The sequence below is a fragment of the Cetorhinus maximus genome, chromosome 5 (assembly GCF_964194155.1).
Source record: "Cetorhinus maximus chromosome 5, sCetMax3.hap1.1, whole genome shotgun sequence".
Classification (NCBI taxonomy): Eukaryota; Metazoa; Chordata; class Chondrichthyes; order Lamniformes; family Cetorhinidae; genus Cetorhinus; species Cetorhinus maximus.
In genome coordinates, this window is record NC_135883.1 from 116,265,467 (window position 1) to 116,289,636 (window position 24,170).

General features: G+C 43.3%; 1 protein-coding gene across 1 annotated transcript in view; it reads right to left on the reverse strand.

Moving 5' to 3' along the window:
* Window positions 1-24,170, reverse strand: part of pex7 (peroxisomal biogenesis factor 7) — a 149,189-nt gene that overhangs the window by 95,400 nt on the left and 29,619 nt on the right. The window contains exons 4-5 of the mRNA XM_078542342.1: window positions 20,867-20,944; window positions 17,233-17,341 (exon numbers count right to left, since the gene is read on the reverse strand). Coding sequence (XP_078398468.1) covers window positions 17,233-17,341; window positions 20,867-20,944 — 187 coding nt within the window. The remainder of the gene's footprint in view (window positions 1-17,232; window positions 17,342-20,866; window positions 20,945-24,170) is intronic.

The window sequence follows — 24,170 nt, forward strand, 5'->3', positions numbered from 1 at the left end:
TTATTCCTAAAGCTGGACCTGACGTTACATTCATGTTGGTCAATGTTACTTAGTCAGGTTCTTGTGTCCAACAAGGTGATAAAACTTGGGGTCTAATGTTTCGTTTATCTGTTTTGCGCTTCATTTATCGGAGCTAGCATTGTAGCTTATGTGCTAGTGTCTTAGCAAGGAATTCAGAATACCTTTTATTTTAGGTGTTGTATTTCTTGTCAGTAACTTCACATTGTTGTGAAGGGAGTTGACCATGCTCTGTTTGCAGGCTAGTTTTGACCCCTGTTAAAATATGTTTTACTGTGAACTTACCCAAAGTAATTTTTAAACTAATATTATTTGACCTTTTGCCTTCATAATCTCCCAATAAACCAGTGAGGCCCCATCATCTCCGCCCACCCACCGAAACTGAGTGCTATTTAATGTGGGTGACTATCTAGCCAATCATTAATTATTTCTTATCTCTATTACAGCCACCAGCAAGAAAAGGAGGGGAGACATCGCCAGCTAGCCCATCAGCCCCAGCCCACCTTGGATGATGATTCCGAGGATCCACTGGATGTCAAGCCATCACTGTGTTCACCTGCACCCTCCACAGCGCAGAGACACACACCTCACTGTGACCTAGTTTTAGAGAAGGCTCGGAGTCACCATCTGGTGAGCACAGCACAGATTGGGGTCCACAACAGGCGGAGGCAGGGACAACCAAGGTCACCGACACTCAGAGACTGCTGAAGGCCAGGCTCCTGCTGAACCCGAATCTGATGACGAGCCTCTGGGATCAGCCCTCAGAGAGATGTTGGAGCTCCACAGACAGGCAGGGGTGCAGCAGTAGGGTTGTCAGAGGCCGTCACCACGTTAGAACAGAGGGCAGAGGAGTCAATCCACGTTCTGTCTGATCTCATGGTGCTGACGTGCCAGGGCATCGAGGTCACCATTGGAAGGTTGGCGACCACCATGGAGATCTTGGTCGAGCAGTTTGTGCCAGATATGCGCTTGAACTTGCAACCATCGCTATAGCCATGAGTCAGACCCATCAGTGGCTATGTTAGAGGGGGAATGGGGCATCTTGATCTCTCTCAAGGAGCCCCTTCGCCTTAAGGAGTCAGGGAGGGGCCCTTGGGCACCCACAAGGAGGAGGAGCATCAGCCGGTCACCCTGGACCAATCCACTCGGGACTCTTCTGGCCTGTCTAGCCGCTCCAATTCCCCTCTGCCTGCAACCCAAGCAACTCCAGCTGCTCAGGCCAAGGAGGGTGCACCTGCCTCACAACAGGAGACCCAAAGCAGGCCCAGGGCCTCGGGCCTCCAGACAACGCCCACCAAGGTCATCACGAACAACAGGACATAGCAGTCAACAGGCTGCCTCCACCTCTGCTGAGGATGTTGGGGAAGCACCTAGAGGTAGCAGTAGAGTAAGAAAAATTAAGAAATATTGAGAGCACAAAGGTGGTATGGGTGTTCACTCACTTTATATACTTTGCACATCTGTAAATATATTTTGCTTATTTGAAATTCTCATCTAGTGAATGGCTCTTTTTTCTGATGCAATGCTCCAAGGTCATGCAAGTGTAACAGGTACCCACCCCCACCAACTATCTCTCATCATATCCCTCAGGTCGATGGTGTCTTGCACAATCTCAGTACAGTGAGTCACCTTTCTGTCCACTGCAGCAACATGAGCAAAGCCTCCTGCTCTAACAACATGGTGGTTGGGCAATGCATCTTTTAGACTTGCGTCAGAGGATCATATCATGTGGGCTCATGAGTATAGATTTTGCAGCTTGGCTTATTCTCCTGATGCTGCTGCACTGAAGACTGATCTATATGGATCTTTTAGGTTTTAATGGTGACCCACATCAGAGTCAATTTAGCTTGGTGCATCTTCAAACGGCCTCCATGTAAAGTCTGTCAGTGTGGGTGACATTTCAAGTAATAGTCAGGGACCTGTAGTGTCACATCGTGACTGTGTGCACAGCTAGACATCACTATAGTAGTTCCCATTCTCCACCTGCATGATGTAGAGCTATGGACCTAGCTAGCACTTGGTGACTCCTGAAATGTCTGCTAGATGGCAACGACGATGTGAGATCAGAGGTATGTGCCTAAGCTCCTGATGCCGGACTATTAAATGGGAGGATGCCAACTCTGGACCTGAAGGTCTGGCTAGTGTGACTTGGCATAATCCCTGAGCCAGCTCTCCAATGGCAATCAGCATGGTTATCTGATTGTGACAATGCCAACAAAGTTATTAGCAACAAAGTTACCATGTAATGCCTAAAGGCAGTATCAAGATTGACTGGGCCACCTCACACCCAGATGCCAAGGCAATGCTGGACGTGAACTTGGGAAGCTCCATACGAAGCTTGGGTCATGAGTTCTTGACAATGATCAGGCGAGGATGCTGCTGAAGCTCTCTCTGTGCACACAAAGCTGACCTGACTCGCAGGCTCACATCCATGACTGAGTAACAGATCATTGCGTCCTTAAGAATGATCTCATGCTGGAGACTCAGCACGAGGATGAGGCCAGAACATTATTCATGTATGAGGGATGGCCTGTGGAGAGATGCCATAGTCCGGATTCAGAGCAGAAATCAGATGTACACGTGAGAATCAGTGATGGATGATTGTCTCTCTTGAGGCGCCTTGCAATGCTCCAGGCATACTGCCATGAGTGCTCTGGGGTTTGCAGTGCCGCTCCTGCCTCTTGGAGGCTGTTATAGGCAGCGATGCTTGAAAAGACTGCACCATGTTGAATTTCTTCACAGTGCGCACTGGTGGAGTTCTTATCCCATAACAGAACGGCCATAAGCTCCAGAGGCTGCCTAGCCTTCCAAGGATAAGGCTATCATAATGCAAGATTGTGACTACTCATTCTGAGATTGATGACCTTCATTGAGCTGCTGAAGATAGCAAAGAAGGTGTTAATCTTGTGTGTCGAGCCTGCATGAAGGGCATAGGTGAAAGATGCTTGTATGAGCTATTCGTCTTCATCGTCCTGGAACCTTGTGGCTATAAGGATCTCATGGGCACATCTGCCATGTCAGGCTGGTGCTATGGCCTTTCCCCCTGGGGCCTCAACATCCTCGCCCTCATTGAGCTTATCCCTCGCGACATCATCCTCATTGGAGGAGACGTGCCGCTCCTCCATCTCTCCATCTGGCAACTCATCTCCCCTTTGGAGCATCAGGTTGTGTACAGCGCAGCAAACCACGATGATGCAGGACACACTCTGGGGAGAGCACTGGAAAGCACTGCTTGACTGGTGCAGATATCAGAAATGCATCTTCAGCGTGCCAATGCTCTGCTCAATCAAGGAGCATGTCGCGGAATGTGCCACACTGTACCTCTCTTCAGAAGAACTCTCTGGCCATCGAACGGAAGTCATTAGCCACGCTTTGTGTGGGTAGCCTTTGTCTCCGAGAAGCCAACCCTGGTTACACGGAGGGGTGGGGGGGTGGGGGGGACTCGAAGATCTGTGGCACCTGCGAGTGGCTCAAGGTGTAAGAGGTGTGCGAGCTCCCCAAGTGTCTCGCAAAGATCTGCATAATCTGCTTTTGGTGGTTACAGTTCAGCTGCACGTTGAGGGAGTGGAAGCCTTTTCCATTGATAAATCATAGTAGCTGCTGCCAGGGAGTTCTTAAAACCACATGTGTGCAGTTGATGGCATCCTGCACCTGTGGAAGCCGAAGATTGCTGCAAATCCCACTGCTCTGGCAACATGGTTAGCTTCATCCAGGGAGAGCTGGACGTAATTGTGTGCCTTACTGAATAGGGTCGCATGCATTATGAGCGGAGGATTGTGATATTCTGCAGAGATCCCCAGTGGAGCCCTGGAACGAGCTACTCACAAAAAAGGTTGAGCGTGACAGCCCCCTTTCGAACCATGGGCAATGGATGGCCTCCCAGGCTGTGCGACGTCAGATCCTCCCAAACAATGTGGCAAATGTGAGCCACCACATTTCTTGCCAAGCGAAGGCTGCTACGGTATTGACCCTTGCTCATCTGCACCCTGTCGCGCCAAACGCCTCTTTGGAACTGGTCTCTCCGCCTCAACTTCATAGAGCCCCGCTGGTCCATGTTCCTCTGGGCTAGGCTCTTCCCTTTGCCCTGCCTGACGGTGACAGGCCTTTCTTCTGATCTTCAGCTGCATGAGAGCCATGAAAAAGGCAGCTTTGCCTGCTGCCTCCATTGTGCACTCCTCCTCTTCTCTGTGGGAAGATTGAACTGAGACATGATTGAACATAACCCTGCGATGATCACCCTCCATTCCCAAGCTAGAATGTCAGTGTGAAGCCATTGCGCTGCCCTCATTCCAGGCATTCCATTCTCAGATCCTTCCTTGCACAACCTTAAGGATGACTGCAAGCTGCCTCCCACCAATCCCACCCCACCCCCAAACGCCCGTGGCATGACAGAGCTTTCACAAAGTGGGTTGGATGTGGTGAATACAGCCAGGTGCTATCAGCCTCAGTCAGGGCACTGTCCTTTGAATTAGACTAGAGCCCAAACTTGCACTAATGTAACGACTGCCGTCGTGTAAAGCCTGATCCTCTCAGCTGCGATGTGTAGGGGTCTTTGGAGCATTTTGCATTTGCTCTTTAGCCGTTGCCCCTTTACAGTTGGATCTTCCTGAGCGTTGCACATTCCTCTGAGAGGGACAAAGGGTCATTCAAACCCAATCAACATTTGGCCCTAAACAGTTATGGATTCTCTCAAGAATGCGCCCCATGAGTTATGGTGCCCAAACCCTTCAATTGGCATTTGAGTATTCCCAGCGTGTCTCAGCCTAGTCTTTTGCTCTCCATGTCCTGAACTTAAAATTAGTCGGGTGCCCCTTCAGTCAGCCCAAAAGTACAGTAGTCGACTCCTCCCACAACCCCTCAGACCCTTCCCCAGCGATTTTTTTCCTAGGTTATTTTTCAACTGCGCCATTCTATGGGATGTAGAAATGGTGCTGCTCCACATCTACAATGAGACCAGCATCCAACCCCCTCCCCACTCTACACCTCCGTGACCATCCAAATCCCTCCTATCATCCTAGAAGAACATCATTTACAAGTTTCCATCCCTCAGATCACTCTCCTGCCTTCTCCTCTAATCCTGGGGCCCATCATCATTCTTGTACGTACCATATCCTCCTCCCAAACCTTTTTCTGCTGATATCCCGATGGCCCATGTCGACCTCACCCCTCCCCATCTTGAGGTCCTCTGCACCTGCTGAGCACCAACCACCTCCCCGCCCAATGAGACCATTGAGTGCAACCCCCCTCCCCCCTTAGTTACCAGTTCCCCATTTACAGCCTGCAGATGCCTCCCCTGCAGCCCGGTACCAAGCCACCAACCCCCAGGAGCAGAATGTGCAAGGGACTGACCATGCCCTGCACACCATATTGTGTAAGACCAACACAACACAGGGGGGCCCTCCCCCTCCCTGGACTGGGACCAGGACATGTGTGCCAGGCACAGCCTTATAGCATAGTACGCACTGCCCTTGGACTGTCTTTGCTTTCTGAGCCTGCCCCAGGACTGACTTAGACTTATCCTCCCACCCATGCTCCTATAACACCCCTCCCACAGTCATGTGCCTCTGTCATCCTTCCCTCCCGTGCTCCAGCCAAGCCCACTCCCCAGTCATGTGTCTCTGATCACCCCTACCCTCTTGTGCTTCAGCACTCCTCAAGTCAAGCATGTGCCTTCCAGTCCCTTCCCTTGCCTCTATCTAGTCTCACAGCCCACCCCTCCAGTAAGCGTGTACCTTCCAGCTCCCCCTTTCCCTTCCCGCTGGTCTTGCCAGAGCAGCACACAGCACAGTGAAAGATAGGCAAATGATGCGTGCACAAACCTCGAAGTCGCAAGAGAAATGCATTTCAGTAGGTGCACGTCTGTTATATCCGGTCGTGATTCACGACGGTCTAATTAACTGCCGGCATAGCCATTAGATTTGGAGTGGGGCCGTGATTCCAGCGAGCTTGGGTTTCAACGAGCATTCACGAGATGCAAAGACATGCAAATGGTACCCGACACAGCGCAGCAGGCAACCCGCCCTGAAACTCAGGAGCAGAACCCCCAGCCCAAAGAACAATGTCAAATATGGTAAGGATAACGGTGTTGTCATTGCACAACATGCTTTTTATTAGCGTACAACAGCAAAAACAACTCGCAAATGAATGTTTAGACAAAATGCTCACGGCCAGCTCCAGGCAAATATCTGATAACTGTATGAACTCATGGCCAAGCCTGGTTTGAAAACCTGTACAATATATTTTGCCGAGTGAACAGCTGGTTTAATAAACATCGCTTTGTTCTCTGGAGGTTGTAGGTTTTTAGGAAGCCAGTGTTATACTAGTTCTTCGGAAAAAAATTTGCAGAGCAGACATTATCCACATTCTAATGATTCACAGTCCAATCACAGCTAAAATTTAAATTCAGGACTTGGGTTTATTGCTGTTGATCTGTTTATCACACCAGCAAGACTAAAACACTCTTCCTGCCATTTTAGATAAAGCACTTTATTAAGCTTATTTGACTGAGTGAAAGCTAAAACTGAATCCCACAGAAAAAGTACATTATCTACAGGATGATGAAAAGCAGATGGGAGCGAACTTCATGGCCTGCAACAGTATCTGCAGGTCACTGCTTACGTGCTTCTGGTTTTAACACCATCAATTTTTAAAGCACTGAGTTCAACTACATATTTACAATAGATATTTTTCCACGGCACATTACAGATTTTGGGGTGGTTGAGGGGTCAGAGAAATCACAGGGTCAAGTTTCACAACATCTATGCCCTCAAGACCCAAATCCACACCAACTTATTTTGCATGTTTTAATTACTGTCTTCTCCTTTGAACTAAAGCGTCAATGCTATGACAAAATGTCCTTCACTACAATTTTTTTATACAGTTGCCTCCATTAAATCATGATCCATTGACTAGCCACAATTTTATATAGTTACAGAAAGCGATCAAGCTTGCATGGTTTGTTTTGAGTTTTCTTAGTGAAAATTTAATCCAATTTTCTTCTTCTCTTAGGTAGTCTCTCAGGATTGAGGATGATTTGCTTTCACTCCAGTTCAATGGGTTCTCAGATGGCTGATAATGTGCGATCTGCAGACTCTGCTACATGCAGAGGTGGTGGTGCTTGAAGTGGTGGGTGGATGGGTTGTTTGCATGTTTGTGCTCTCCCTGACACCTCAACTCTGCCTCTGCACGTTCCTGCCAAAGTCTCTCGAGGTGTTCAGTCCCTTCCTGAAAGAGCCTTCTCCATTTTCGTCGGTCACAAGCCAGGGACTCCCATGAATCAACAGGGATGTTCGAGGATATCCCTAAAGCATTTTTGCTGTCCTCTTGGGAAGCTCCTGCCGCGACTGAGTTCCGAGTAGAGCAGTTGATTCAAGAGTCTGGTGTCAGGCATACAAACGACATGTACTGCCCAGCAGATCTTGTTTCGAGTCATTAGCACCTTGATGCTGGGAAAGTTGGCTTGGGAGAAGACACGGCTGTTGGACGGCCTTTCTTGCCACCAGATTTGAAGGATCTTGCAAAGGCACTGCTAGTGGTACTGCTCCAGTGCTTTGCGCAGTGGGAGACGGTTAGAAAAGAACCTTCGTTTTCCGGTGTTTAGGGAAAGTCACACTTGCTTATATGCATCAGAGAAGGAGTCGAATCCAACTACACTGCAGTCAGTGGTGCCAACTACTCTGGACCAATAACTCTACCGAAACTGAATATCAGCACTACAGGGGTCCTCAATGAAGTACTTAAATGATGAAATTTATATGTACACCACTCTTTTCTTACCTGCTGAATTTGTTTGTCTATTTTGATGCTGGATGATTGTTACATGTTTGCACATTTTTAATCTGATTACTTGGTCTACTTTCAATGTAAGACGCACTGTAATTCAAGCTTTGGGCTGTGAACATATTTCTTGAGTAAAATACCATTATTATTACAGTGAGTGAGTGGAGTTGAGAAAGGTCAAAGTCAGGAACCAGGACATCAGAGTGTGTGTGTGTGTGTGTGTGTGTGTGTGTGTGTGGCGGGGGGCGGGGGGGGGGGGGGGGGGGGGGGGAGGTGGCCAGTGAAGATTGTGGGAGCATCGAAGAAAGTAGCCGAGAAGAGGTTGAAACGATACAGTCGTCTGTTGCGTAGAGAAAGAGAGACGAAATGGGGTGAGACGAGTGATGGAAATTTAGCTGCCAGGAAGAAGAAGAGGAAGACCTAAGACCAGATTGGAAGATGCGGTGGTGAGAGAATTGAATGTACTGAGATTGTAAGAGGAATGAGTGACCGACAGGAGGAGAAGGAGAAGGGTGATCAACTAGCATTGTGGTGACTCCAAGTAAAATGGGAGAAGCCGAAAGAAGAAGAAGCAGCTCATGTTGAGCCAGAGAATTTATGTGCAAAGCATTGGATACAGCCTGGGTCCTGGACAGGCAGTTCGCTGATGAGAAAGGATCTCAGGGTTTAGCAGTACATTGCAGGAAGATGGGCTCCTAGGGTGTATGGGCATTACAGAGAAAGATTCCTTGTGTAACACGTTCAGTAACAGGATCCTTAATCATTGGGAGAGGCATCCCAGGTGAAAGAAACAACAGAAGATGGGTCGGGTGGAGGCGAAGGTAGTTTCAGCTGTAAGCACTGAAAGGACAATCTGAGGGTTTGTGAGCACTGGTAAGGGAGATGGTCCTGAGATCAGGAAGCATTGAGGAAAGATGGAAAGGAGTTTTGGAGAGTCACTAGGATCTAATGGGAAGGGAGAGTCAGGAGTCAGGAGAATGAACGCCAAACTGGCCTTGGTCCCTTTTGGACTATCTCCTTTTGCTGTGATCTTGCTGGTCAGCTTCATCTCCAAATTTGCTCCTTTAGTACAGTCAGACATCACACCATTTTTCCCATTGTCAGTCGGTTCTGCCCTCAAGACCTTTATATAGTCTTATATCTATGACATAAATTTCCGTAACAAATAAATGCTACTTCATAAATATTCATTTCCAGATTCTAAGCTTTAGATACAAAGAAATTTCTTGCAGGCTCCAAAAATGGTTTAAAACCAAAAACACAATACTGGAAGGTATCGAACTCAGGGAGAGAGACTGTGAGGTTCTTAAGCAAATTGATATAGGGAGTGGCAAGGTATTGGAGGTGTTGGCAGGCTTAAAAGTGGACAAATCTCCAGGTCTGGATGATTTGTGTCCCAGACTGCTGAGGGAGGCAAGGAGATCGCAGTGGCTCTGACCTAAATTTTTAATTCCTCCCTGGCCACAGGGGTGGTGCCAGAGGACTGGAGAACAGCTAATGTGGTTCTGCTATTTAAGAAGGGTTGTAGAGATAAGCCAGGGAACTATAGGCCAGTGAGTCTCACGTCAGTGGTAGGGAAACTATTGGAGAAAATTCTGAAGGAGAGAATCTATCTCCACTAGGAGAGACAAGGTTTGGTCAGGGATAGTCAGCATGGCTTTGTCAGAGGGAGGTCATGCCTAACAAATTTGATTGAATTTTTTGAGGAGGTGACCAGGTGTGTAGATGAGGGTCGTGCAGTTGATGTAGTTTATATGGATTTCAGCAAAGCCTTTGACAAGGTCCCACATGGGAGACTTATAAAGAAGGCGAATGCACATGGGATACAGGGTAATTTGATAAGGTGAATTCAAGATTGGCTTAGTTGTAGGAGACAGAGGGTGATGACAGAAGGATGCTTTAGTGACTGGAAGCCAGTGTCCAGTGGCATACCACAGGGATCTGTGCTGGGTCCCTTATTATTTGTCACTTATATAAACAACATAGATGACAATGTGGGGGGTAGGATTAGTAAGTTTGCGGATGACAGAAAGATTGGCCAGGTGGTTAACAGTTAGGTTGAGTGTCTTGGGCTACAGGAAGATATAGACGGGATGGTCAAATGGGCAGATAAGTGGCAGATGGAATTTAAGCCTGAAAAGTGTGAGGTGATACACTTTGGAAGGAGTAATTTGACGAGGAATTATTCAATGAACGGCATGACATTAGGAAGTTCTGAGGAACAAAGGGACCTTGGCGTGTGTGACCATAGATCTCTGAAGGTGGAGGGGCATGTTAGTGGGGTGGTGAAAAAGACATATGGAACACTTGCCTTTATCAATCGAGGCATAGATTACAAAAGTAGGGAGGTCATGTTGGAGTTGGATAGAACCTTGGTGAGGCCACAGCTGAAATACTGTTTGCAGTTCTGGTCGCTACTTTATAGGAAGGATGTGATTGCACTGGAGGGGATGCAGAGGAGATTCACCAGGATGTCGCCTGGGATGAAACATTTAAGTTAAGAAGAGAGGTTGGATGGACTTGGGTTGTTTTCGTTGGAGCAGAGAAGACTGAGGGACGACCTGATCGAGGTGTACAAGGTTATGAGGGGATTGGCAGGGTGGACTGAATATTGAGTTCAACAATTTTAGATCATGAACTCTCTCCTCCATCCCCACCCCCTTTCCGATCCCCCTTTTTCCCAATAATTGATTTAGATTTTTCTTTTCCCACCTATTTCCATTATTTTTAAATGTATTTCCATCCATTGTTTTATCTCTACCTTTTAGCCTATTTCGATCCCTTCACCCCACCCCACCCCCACTAGGGCTATCTGTACCTTGCTCATCCTGCTTTCTTCCCTTCATGTCACCTATTATCACATTCCTTAGATAATATCACCACCCTCAACATCTCTTTGTCCTTTTGACTGTGACATCTTTTGGTTATCTCCACCAATCACTGGCCCTCTATCCAGCTCTACCTATCCCAACCCCCTTAAACTGGCTTATATTTCACCTCTTTTCTATTTTTCCTTGGTTCTGTTGAAGAGTCATACGGGCTCGAAACGTTAACTGTATTCCTCTCCGCAGATGCTGTCAGACCTGCTGAGTTTTGCCAGGTATTTTTGTTTTTGTTTTTAATTATTTCCACATTCATTGGATCATCAATCTGTCTTTTATATTTCTAATTTCTCTTACCACTTATGCTATTGTCAGTTCTATCATTTAAACTATCTTCAGTAGAATAAGATAGTGCGTCCTCTGATTCAAGGAGCAATATTGTGGGAGATCCACTTGCACATTATGAAAAGTTTACTTCTATATTTGTTCATCCACATTGGTTGTTATTGATGAGCTGTATGCTTTTAGTTATCTAAAGAACATCTTTAGTACTGTCTGTTTTCCATTAAAAGCACTTTTTCCACAAATTTCTTAAGTTCCGAGAGGTCAGGGGAGCTTATGGCTTGCAGAGAACCCTACATGGAGAACTCTATGCAACACATCAGAAAGCCTTGACTTTGTAGAACTTAAAATACTCTGTAAATCTTGGAAGAAGATACACAACCCTAATTACAATCATCTAAAACTGCATAAGCTTTTCATTTAATCGGAGACATTAGTCTTTATTTTCAGGAAGTCAAGACAAATTCAGGACCAAATTAATGTTAAGAAAAAAATGAATGCTTTGTTCTTCAAAATCAATGCTGAAGAGTGTGAAAGATGCATGCTTTAAATTTTGTTACTATTCACACACAAGCATTAGGCTAATGCAATAGACATCTATTTAAAAAGAATTTGAGATTAAAAGTTAATATAAAAACAAGTCGTGCAGAGGTGGTGCCACCATGTGGTATCCCAAAAGTAGCGCAGAGAGCCTTACAACACCAGCATTTAAAGAGTGTCATTAAATCAAATTTATGAAGTCCAGTCATGGACTCCATCCAATTTAAAATCAACAGATTAATAATCACAAAGTTCCAAGATGATAAAGTCGGTTTCCACTGCGACTCTATCTGGCTGACTTGATGGATCTTGTAATTTACGTGTAAAACTCAATTAAAATATATTGCATTTTTCTTCCTTCCTGTAGAATGTAAGGATCCTCCTTCTGCACTAATCTTCTGGTTTATGTGGTCAGTGCCTGGGTTTCAAAAGACTGATAAAAAAATAGCCTTTTCTAGTTCTTTACAAGGTCTTTGAACTCTTCCCATTCAGACCTCTGCAGATTCTGGATTTCCTTTGCTTCACTACTGATAGCAGTGCCTTCAGCCGCCCAGACTGTAAGCTCTGAAATTCCCTCCCTAAATCTCTCTATGCCTCTCGCCTTCTTTAAAATCATTCCTAAAATCTACTGCCTTTGACAAAGCTTTTTGTCACCTGTCCTAATTCTTTATGTGTCTCAGCACATTTAGAAAGTACAACCAGACAAAGTCAACTTGGTTTTATGAAAGGGAAATCTCGTTTTATTAGAGATTTTTGAGGATGTAACTAGTAGGGTGGATAAAGAGAAACTAGTAGATGTAGCATACTTGGATTTCCAAAAGGCATTTGATAAGGCGCCACACAAAAGGTGAAAGGCTGGGAGTAATTTATTAGCATGGATAGAGGATTTTTTTATATTCAGCATGGGATGTGGGTGTCACTGGCTACGCCAGCATTTATTGCCCATGCTCCATTGTTGACTATACTGAAGGCTGGGATAGCCAAACATTTGTTCTTTTTTTAAATTCATTCAAGGAATGAAGGTGTCGCTGGCTAGGCCAGCATTTATTGCCCATCCCTAATTGCCCTTGAGAAGGTGGTGGTGAGCTGCCTTCTTGAACCGCTGCAATCCATGTGGTGTAGGTACACCCACAGTGCTGTTAGAGAGGGAGTTCCAGAATTTTGACCTAGGGAATCAAAGGATATGGGAATGGGCGGGAAAGTGGAGTTGAAGCCCAAGATCTGCCATAATCATAATTAATGGCAAAGCAGGCTTGACGGGCTGTGTGGTGTACTCTTGCTCCTCTAGTGTTCTATTGACAAATTCTGTTCACGTGCCCATGAAGCACCTTGGTCATTTTGCTATGTTAAAGGCCCAAATAAATGCAAACTGTTTTAGTTGCTAAATTTTAGCAAAACAAAGCCTTTCTTTCATCAATAATTCCTTTTTTCACATTTTCTAAATTTGACACTCAGTTATTTGTAATGTTGTTTAAATTCCTGATTCTCCACTTTCCTGCTGCTTTTGAAGAGGGGAAGGTGATAGCTCTTCTCCAGGTCCTATTATTCTACCTTTCTCTGACTGCTCTCTAGTCTGCTGTTCTTCATTACCATTTTTGTCCGGTTCTGGCTCCTGTTGCCCTTCCCTCCGATTCCAAAACAATAGTAAATAGAGTTTCTAAATTCTAAAATGGCTAATTGTCAAAATTATTATTAGTATTAATAAGTATTGCAATAAAGAATGAATAAAGACAGGAATCACAATATATACAGCACAGAAGGAGGCCATTCGGTCCATTGAGTCTGCACTGGCTCTCTGAAAGAGCATTCTACCTAGTCCCACTCCTCTGTCTTATCCCCATAACCTTGCACATTCTTTCTTTTCAGGAGGCAATCCAATTCCCTTTTGAATACCTCGATTGAACCTGCATCCACCACCCTCTCAGGAAGTCTGTTCCAGATCCAACCACCCTCTGGGTGAAAAAAATTTTCCTCACATCACTTTTACTCCTTTTGCCAATTATTTTGAATTTATGCACACTGGTTCTTGATGCTCTCTTGTGTGGGAAGAGTTTCTCACTATTTACCCTGTCCATATCCCTCAGGATGCTGAATATCTCTATCAAGTCTCCTCTCAGCATCTTTTAATCATTTGGTGACTGGGTTCATTGATGTAAATTTTATTTTCAACATAGAGTTTGGACCATTCGAGAAACTTTGGTCTTTCTTCAATGGCAGCAAAACACCATTACAGGTTAAACAATTTCAGGTCATAACCATTGCTTCCACTTTTCCGGACAGAAGTTAATGGTAAAGAATCCACATGAGTCATTTTCAGCTCCCCTAGACCCCCCTTTTCTATTTCTTTTATTATCCCATGACCACCCACTTTTACCTTGCACCATTATCCCTTTTGTCATGTAATTTCTAAAGACTTCCAATATAGCACAGACCTTCTCTTTTGTTCTTTCTTTTCCTTCACCCTTTACCTGTCTCTTGCATCAAACCTCTTACATCGCCAACTTTTTCCAGATCTGATGGAAGCTAATCAACCTGGAACATTAGTTCTGTTTTGCTCTCCACAGATGCTGACTGATCTGTTGAGTATTTTCAGCATTTTCTGTTGTTATTTCAGGTTTCCGGCATCTGCAGTATTTTCTTTTTGTGTCACAGGTTAAACTTGTGGGATACAAGGTGTGTCCAAATGGTTCTCCTTTGAAGAGAATGAGGTAGCATTTACATAATGACTTTCACAACCTGAGGACACCCCTAGATGGCTTAACAGCCAATGGAGTATTTTTGAAAAAAAGCTAAAAGCTACTGCGGATGCTGGAAATCCAAAACAAAAACAGAATTACCTGGAAAAACTCAGCAGGTCTGGCAGCATCGGTGGAGAAGAAAACAGTTGACGTTTCGAGTCCTCATGACCCTTTTTTGAAATCTGGTCGTTGTTATATAGAAAACAGAGCAGAAAATGTGTACAGATAGGTTCCATAAATAGGAATGAAATAATGGTCAAACATTGGCGGGTTTTCAGGAGGGGGTGGAGGGGGAGTGTGAAATTGAAGGGACGGGATTCCCTCTGGGTTCCCACCCACCCCGACCCTGCCTCGGACGGGCTGCCCACCCTTGCCCCAATTGAGGCTTCAACTTTTAGGCTGACAGGGGGATTTACTTGGCGTGGGGGAAGCCCGAAAATGAAGGGGCTTAGGGCTCGGATGGAAAGGGTTTGGCGGGGGGGGAAGGGGGGGGGCCTCCATCAGAAGCCCCCTTCTGACTTCGAGTATCCTCCCCTTAAGGTCCAGTGGCTGCTGGCCCTCCCTTTGTCCTTCCCCCACCCTCTCCCATGACACCCCAATCACCCAGTTTCCACACCTCCTCCCCCTAGGCCTTACCTACCTTTACTGCCCTGAAACCCCGTAAACTTACCTTGCCGTCCAGTCCCGGGACCTAGGCTCAGGCATCTTCCTGAACTTCATCTTCTGTCCGCTGCAGGAACTAGAGAACTGCCAGCCAATCAGATTGGCCGGCAGCTCTCTAAGGCGGGGTTTTCTTCCAGACTGCAGCCAATCGATGCTCATTCGAGGCAGACTTGTCGGGGACATGTTCCCTGTTGACTCTTCGGATGGCAGGAAGGGAAACCCCGCCATCCAAAATATGTAGGCCTCTGATAGATAAATATCCTCTGTTTGAAATAGCACCACGGAATCTTATACTCTTGCCCGAAAGGACAGATGGGGCCTCGGTTGAGGGTCTCAGCTGAAAAATGGAACCTCCTGACAGTACAGCACTCCCTCAATACTGCGCTGAAGTGAAGCCTAGATTCTGTGCTCAAGTCTCCAGTGTGGAACCTGAACAAACAATCTTCTGTGTATTCAACCACATACATGCAGATCCTATATCCTCTCCAACACACAGAACATCTACTTATACCACCCTTACATCAGCACACCGGTGCAGAAAGCCTTACCGATATCTTTTATCACTCGCAGAGTCAACTAATCCAATTCTCTTCTCATCAACCTCCCAACCTTCCCTCAACATTTGTCCATTCACAGCTCTGCTGCCCGTATCCAACGTGTCCCATTCACCCGTTCCTACTGTCCTCATCGATTTACGCTGGAAGCACTGAAAAACTGGTAGCCAATTTAAAATGTTCCCCCCCCCATTTAAAATCTCTTTGTGGCCTCACCACCACCACCCCCATCCCCATCCCCTATCCATTATCAACAGCACTAAAACACCCCTCCCTCCTAACTCTCTGTTCTTTTGAGTCAGCCCTCTTGTGCATCTCCTCCAAAGGGCTCTGTCTCTCCTCCTTAAAATTCTTTGATTTAGTGTCCATTTTTTGATTATGACCTTGAAAAGCATGCTTGTGTGCTTTTCTACATTAATGGTGCAATATAAATGCCGGCTGTTGTTGTGCAACAAGGTGGCAAGACACAAGCTCAGTTTCACAAGAATGGGCTCTGATCATGTTCCTTCGTTCAGAAAGAGAAGCTGTGCTGAAAGATGAAGAGAATGGTAAAGCACAGAAACAGGAAGGGGGAGAAAAAAAATCTGCCAAGGAAGAAGAGAGATAAAGATGGCAGATGAGAAAACAATGCAGGAGAAAAAAGGAAGCTAAGAGATAGCAAGGATTAGCGAGGAACCATCTAACATGTCGGAAAATTAATATATTGCAATTTTTCTATGCAGATCTTTTTATATTTGCTAGATGCTCCACTGACCAGGCGAACACAGTAAGTTATTCTGCAGACAATCTCCATAACAACCTGGAAAGCATGAACTTTGGAATTTTACATGTTAATATGCAAAATATGTAGCAATAGGAAAAATTTTTTAAATTCTGCCAAGGATCATTGTGAGAATAAAACAGACTTCACTCCTACTATAATAATTCTGATAATGGAGTTTAATTGTTCTGGTAATAAGAAGTGCTTATGTTCTCCTATATGGAAAATAAAATGAATCATACTGTGATTAAAAATTTGCTGTTTTCAAATTGCTGTTCAGGGTAATTTCTGTATAACTATGCCAAAAAAAAACAATCAGATGGAAAACTTACTGTGCCCTGAAAAGTGCAAGGAACTTGCATAAAATCTAGCAACAAAATTATAAAGAAAGGCACAACTTAATTGTTCACTCATCATCAGTCCTCAATCTGAGGGGTGGGTGCAATGAAAGCTCGTGTGACTGCTTCTAAAAGGGTTACGGTAACAAAGTAGCCTTCCCATATCGTATCCAAACATTCTCCCAAAAGTTATCAAAATATACAATGGTTTTGTTTGACATACGTGACTATAACCTCTTAAAAATTAAATTTAAAAAGGTGCAATATAATCTACAAAGAGATTAGCGGATATAATAAACACAGACAAAGCTCAAGCAGGTACTCTTCATCAAAATGCTGACAGGAGTTTGAATGCAACCAGATTCAGGAATTTCTTGGAACTTTAACTAAAATCTGAAAGGGTTAAGTGTTTCACTCCAGCTCTTCATTACTGAGCCTTGTAATTTCATACTGCGGTGCCATAGTGATGCAGCTCATAGAACAAAGTTAACTGCACATTACAGGGAAATATTATGTAAAATATAATTCTATACATCCAAGGGTAAACATAGCTTACCTGAAAAACTTCCAAAATATTCAATAAGTCTTGGTGAAGTGATAGGATCAAGAATCACTTTACAATTTTTGTTTTGAAAAATAGTATTTTAGTATATCAACTTGTAATGAAATAAGATGTACCTGAGGCTGAGGCAAAGCAACCTGGGATATGTGGTGACCAAACCGTGCTGTAAATGACACTTTCATGGCCACGGAATGTAGAGACTGAATCTTTTACCATCGGATCCCACTACAAGAAACAAAAGTACTGATCACCTTCTCTACAGATAAAGTCATACCTAAGATAAACGTAGAGTTCACACATCAAATAAATACCTTGTTTCAGGCTATCTGTAGGTTGTTGACAAGCCACCTGTTCACAGTTCAAATGAGAGGCCTCCATCTGATATGCTGAATTTGACAGTTGTTTTAACATCTTTTTGAGATTGATTGATCATTGATTGGAGAGAGACCTCTGACAACAGATTTTGCAGATACAGATTTCATCTGACAGAATTATATGACAATCCACAGCAAGTTTTCAAGGAGTAGTTGTAAATGATACTTTCAGCCATAGGGCTGAGTTCTAAAACGTCAATACTAGCTTTGGAAAGTAAATCCTTTGCTTGGCAATTATGTTTAGGGAGAAATCAAATATTTGTGTCCAGCAGAGTAGTGAATTATATATTCTATTGTGTCACACTGTTTATTGTTTGTTCCATCTCATAAGTAAAACCACTGATTGGTCCAAAGCCAGTGGCTTGATTTGGTATGAGCATATATGCAATTAATTGTCAGAAATCATGGGAAATTCACCTGGCAGCACATAGCATATTCAGATGAGGTGTATAGAGTACAGGTTCTCCTGTTACAATCCTTGGATTTCACTATCCTTTTCCTGGATATTGGGTAGGATCTTAGAACCACCAGATTGGCGATGGTGAGGTTGAGAAAATAAAACTGTGACTTATTGCTGAGAAATGACTCCAAGCGCTTCACAAACATTAAATAATTAATTATTTTTCCAAAGGTATGCTTCACGTATTTCCAAGAGCTCAACTCTCTTTATGTCTGTTTAGTTTCTTCTATTGAATAAGTACACATGACTCCAAGCTACTTAAATGATTTGCTTGGAAATGATAGTGATACAGCTTATAGTTAAGAATGTTGTGGAAAAAAAATAAATCAAAAGGCTTCCCATAAAGTTGCCTCTCCTGTCCTGTTAGGTTTCTTATTTATAAAAGGACTCTACTGTTAATCAACACTTTGATTCATAAGTAACTTTAAGTTCTCTGACTTGTCTAAGATCCATTACGATTGCTCTTCATTTTTGCTTCCCCTTGATCCCAATTATGTTTAACATCTTTGCACTGATTTTTTTGTTACAATATGACTTCGCTCCAGTCACTTCAAAAAATGTTTTTCAACAGTGCTTCGTCTAGCTCCCTTCTAATATCCTCCGTTTATTTTCCCAAATTTCCTTATTGTCCTAGTCTCTAATCTCCTGAAAACTGGTGTATTGGATGTACTAATTGTTCAGCCACTTACCTCTCGTTCAATGAAGGTACGAGAATTGGTAGCCAAGTGCTCCACAAATTCAAAATTCTCTACCATATTAAATGCTAGCTAACACAGTCTGTTCACTGGCACTTTGTAGGCAGTCTGACTATTGAATTGATGAATCCTGCTGGTCTGCAAGGCGAAGGGAGTCACCAATGTACCAGAACAACTTCAGTCTTCTGCTCAATTCCCATTAGTTCAGAAAAATCAGGCATATTGCTCCTTCTTTAAAAGGCTCCGTTACTGACAAGCTAAAGTAGATATTGGAATCCTTGCCATATGTAAAGAGTTCCTTCATGTTAAGATTTTATAGTTTGTTTTTATTCTGAACTCAAATGTTTCATCAGAACAAAGAATTGTCTATGAAAATGAACGAATGAGCCTTTAAGAAGTTGAAAAATCCTATGTTTTTAAGTATGAAAATATTACAACTAATCAAATAGTTGCATTACTTTCCTGTCGCATTTCCTTCGCTGGAAAAAACAATTGCTCTAAATGCACACTGCACAAAAATCTTTCCACAGCCTTACCTGTTTACTTAAATGTGAAAATATGTACTCTGTAAGTGACCCTGTCAGATTCACAGTGTTTGTTAAGCATTGAATGTTTATTTGATGTCCAGGATAGAATTATTACTTAACTGCATCAACTATGTGTCTGTAACAGCACAGGTGTAAAGGTATTGTAAATAGCCATGCAGCTATGCAATATTCAATAGGATTAAAATCAGTTTTGTATCAGTTTTTACCAATAGATTTGGAGATTTGTTTTAGTTTCCCATGGTTTTTATACCAGAAAAATCTGCAGATGAATACGCATCACACCCAAAGTATCAGCACCCTTGCTTTATGCTGCACATGCCATATAGGCCCAATTTGTGGCAGGAAAATAAGTAAAGGCTGCATATTTTACATTTCCTTTTAAGTAAGAGAACTTGGAGTATAGAATTACAAATAAGGCACGACACACAACAGGTCATTTGATCCAACCATGTTGGTATTTAACCTTTGCACTGGGTGTTAATGTTACAAATGCTGTGACAATTGAGTGCGTGTTCTAGTTGTGATTAAGAGCAGCTGATACTAATTAGGGTAAGATTAGGGCACATGAAAAGAAGCAGTTTCTACCTGTGTGCAGGAGCTATGTGGAAGGGGAAAGTAGTCTGCACTTCTGTTATACTGAGTTTGCGAATAAAACTATGTTGATGGCAGACTGGCTCCAGCTTCTTCCTTTGCCAGACGGACATTCATCAGAATAACATCGGGAGTGGTCCTAATGCCATGTGTCTTCCTGTTCTCACATCCCTTTGCCTTTCCTTCAACGACCCTTCTAATCTATGTTAAATATCGACATGGTCACAGATTCAATCACTAATGTTGTGCATTCCACAGCCCTATGACCCTCTACATAAGAAAAGTTTCTCCTGCTCACTGTCCTAAATATATTACATTTAATCTTCCATCCATGTCCCTTCTTTGCAGGCCGCTTAATTATCTGAAAGTCTGTATCTATCTACTCTGTCCATGCCTTCATAATTTTAAACAATTTATGTGAAATAGGAAAAATGAATTCATATTTATATAATACCTTTCATGATCACAGGAAATCTCAAATCACTTCACAACCAATCAAATACTTTTGAAGTATTGTCACTGTAGTAACGTAGGAAGTGTGGCAGCCAATTTGCATACAGCAAACTTCAACAAACAACAATGTGATAACGACCAGATAACCTATTTTAAATTATGCCAATTAAGGGATTGGCCAGGACACCGGTTAATCACTCCATAATCTCTCTGTTGTAAAATAGATCCAATTTTTCAATTTTTATTTCACATTGTATTTCCTCATACCAAAATGCAACCAAGTGTATCCACCTTCAAATACTGCTTAGGATATTGCTATTCATGTTGTAACAAATTTGGTTTTCATTCCTATCTCATTATCATAATAGCAGGTGAGTGGCTGGAACCACAACAACATTCTTCAAATTTACTTCTATTTTTTAGAAGTTATTTAGGAATTTAGTGAAAGTCCGATGTCCTATCCCACAAAAATGTTGTGCATGAGTTTCATAAATAATGTGTGCTTTACTATACCATTTTTTTAAGAGTCCCTTAATTATATTTAAATTTTGTGATGTTCAAAATTAAAGCTAAAAAAAACTGATATTCTCTATTCTTTGATTTTTCAAAAAAAAATAGAATAAACTTACGACTTTTATTGTTTGATCCCACGAACCAGATAATACCAGATGTTCTCCTCGTGTCTGGCTCCAATCAACACTATAAACCTTTCAGAGCAGGAAAAGAGAAAACACCCAAAAGTTAAACAGGATAAAATTAGATAATTTACCTATAGATTGGAGAGGGAAAGTGGAACTTGCAGTTTATTATTTTTTTGACAGATTTACTTCATTAGACCCTTGATAACTAATCTGTGATTGTCAGTAAACTGGCCTTTACAGGTAAAACTGAATTATTTTTTGACAAGACAGTCTATCACAGAGAGTTCATTTAAACTGCTTCAATAAGAAACGCCCAAAAGCATGTCCCAAAACAGGTCTTGCTCCTGGGGATCTGTAATTTGCATTGTTTGATATTTTGAAGAGAGAAAGGTTAGTTTACAAGTGTATTTACACACTTCTTTTGAAAATGTTATCAGCAGGATGATACAATTTGATTAACTTGTCTCTTGTTGACAGTTAATTATATTCCTGCATTTGGACATTTATGGCTACAGTAGTGAACTGGGCACTAACTGTAAAGATCCCCATGGAATCCAATATATATTGTGAACATTTTAGGCTTTGTTTCATAGGGTTTTATGCTACAGCAAGTTACCTCTATGTCATTTCTGGGTCTGTTGTAGACCAAGTGATAGAGATTGATTTCTATTAGTCAACCACTCCATTGTCATTGTATCATTGGACAGCCAGAATGGTACAAGGCAAATTATATGGACCTTGGTCTTTTTTTGTGTAGCAATTCCTATGTTCCTATGTAAGCAGTGCAATAGCAAATCCACTGAGTGTTTCACTGCTCCTGATCATGATAGACAGAGTCACTGGTTCTATACTTCTTGGAATGTTTGAACATTGTTAAATGAAAACAGGACACAATTCTTTTCCTTGACAGTAGGTTTATTCACAGGAAGCAGCCTTGCAAATCTCTGCTTCCTAACTACTACCACTGTGTCCCAGCTGACTCTATTTATATGTGATACCAGTCCTTAATCAAATAATGCCTATCACCCGTGCATCATTAACAACATAATCAACAAAAAAAACTTTCTAACATACTTAAACATATTTAACATACAAAGCAATCAAAGAAAAAAGTAAGTTTTCCATAATTCTTACAACTCATCATAACGTAAGGCATCCCTCTTCTAGGAGATCCAATAATTTCTTGGAGCAAGCATTTCTCGTTTGACAATTGGTGACTTGCATTGACCCATTTTAGTTTGGAAATCTCTTTTCTTTCCAACATGTCCTTTATACTAGCAAGATTAATGCTCAATCTTTTATCAGTGGCCCTCTTTGTTGAATGAACATTATCCCAAACAGAATAGTTATGCACAAAAAATGCTATGGACAAACATTCCTCAGAATCCTCTTGTACACGATTTCCTTCAGAATGTTAGATAAATATAATCCCATATCTATTCCTTCCATTAGCGCTGGTATTTCTGCAACAAGGGTGCTTTTAACCACTCTTATTATTTTCTTGGCTTCCCAGGCCAAGGGACAACACTTTCCATTTCTCCCCACCAAGAAAATGATGAAACCAGCCGTACTCAAATATCCGTCCGGAAGATTGCCATGGAAAACGTCACTAAAAAGGACTAACTGCATATCTTTTGGGTCACCCAAGGTTGGAAATTGAGTGCGCATTTCTCCAAATTTAATTTTTTTAAGGTTTTATTTACCCTCAAAACCTCCTTAACTGTAGTATGTTCCACCATAGTACTCAGTTCCAATACATCATAATTGGCATTGGATCTTGTCTGAGTGCACAGCCAGTTTAACTGTCCAATCAAACTTCTTAACAAGTCTGTTTCTTCCATGGATGCAGGATCATCTCTCTTTGAAGACGTGGCCCTGATAAATCCCACCATAGGTGATATACTGTCAGGAGAGAGTTGCCCTGGGAGTCCTCAACATCGACTCCGGACCACATGACGTCTCATGGCATCAGGTCAAACATGGGCAAGGAAACATCCTGCTGATTACCACGTACCGCCCTCCCTCAGCTGATGAATCAGTGCTCCTCCATGTTGCACACCACTTGCAGGAAACACTAAGGGTGACAAGGATGCAGAATGTACTCTGGTGGGGGACTTCAATGTCCATCACCAAAAGTGGCTCGGTAGCACCACTGCTGAGCGAGCAGTCCGAGTCCTAAAGGACATAGCTGCTAGTCTGGGTCTGTGGCTGGTGATGAGGGAACCAACAAGAGAGAAAAACATACTTGACCTCATCCTCACCAACCTGCCAGCTGCAGATGCATCTGTCCATGACAGTATTGGTAGGAGTGATCACTGCATAGTCGTTGTGGAGACAAAGTCCTGTCTTCACATTAAGGATACCCTCCATCGCGTTGTGTGGCACTACTACCATGCTAATGGGAGAGATTTTGAACAGATCTAACAACTCCAAGACTGGGCATCCATGAGGCACTATGGGCGATCAGCAGCAGCAGAATTGTACTCAAACACAATCTGTAATCTCATGGCCCAGCATACCACCACACTACCATTACCTCAAGCCAGGGAATCAACCCTGGTTCAATGAAGAGTGCAGGAGGGCATGCCAGGAGCAGCACCAGGCCCACCTAAAAATAAGGTGTCAACCTAATGAAGCTATAACACAGGACTACTTGCATGCCAAACAGCATAACCAGCAAGTGATACACACGGCTAAGCAATTCCACAACCAACGGATCAGATCTAAGCTCTGCAATCCTGCTACACCCAGTCGTGAATTGTGGTGGACAATTAAACAACTCACTGGAGGAGGAGGCTCCACAAATATCCCCATCCTCAATGATGGGGGAGCCCAGCACATCAGTGAAAATATAAGGCTGAAGCATTTGCAACAATCTTCAGCTTGCCAAGTGGATGATCCATCTTGGCCTCCTCCGGAGGTCCCCAGCATCACAGGCGCCATGTCTTCAGCCAATTCGATTCATTCCACGTGATATCAAGAAATGACTGAAGGAACTGGATACTGCAAAGGCTATGGGCCCTGACAATATTCCAGCAATAGTTCTGAAGACTTGTACTCCAGAACTTGCTGCACCCCTAACCAAACTGTTCCAGTACAGCTACAACACTGGCATCAACCCAGCTATGTGGAAAATTGCCCAGGTATGTTCTGTACACAAAAAGCAGGACAAATCCAACCCGGCCAATTATCGCCCCATCAGTCTACTCTCGATCATCAGTAAGCTAATGGAAGGGGTCATCAACAGTGCTACGAAGTCGCATTTGTTTAGCAATAAACTGCTCACTGACAC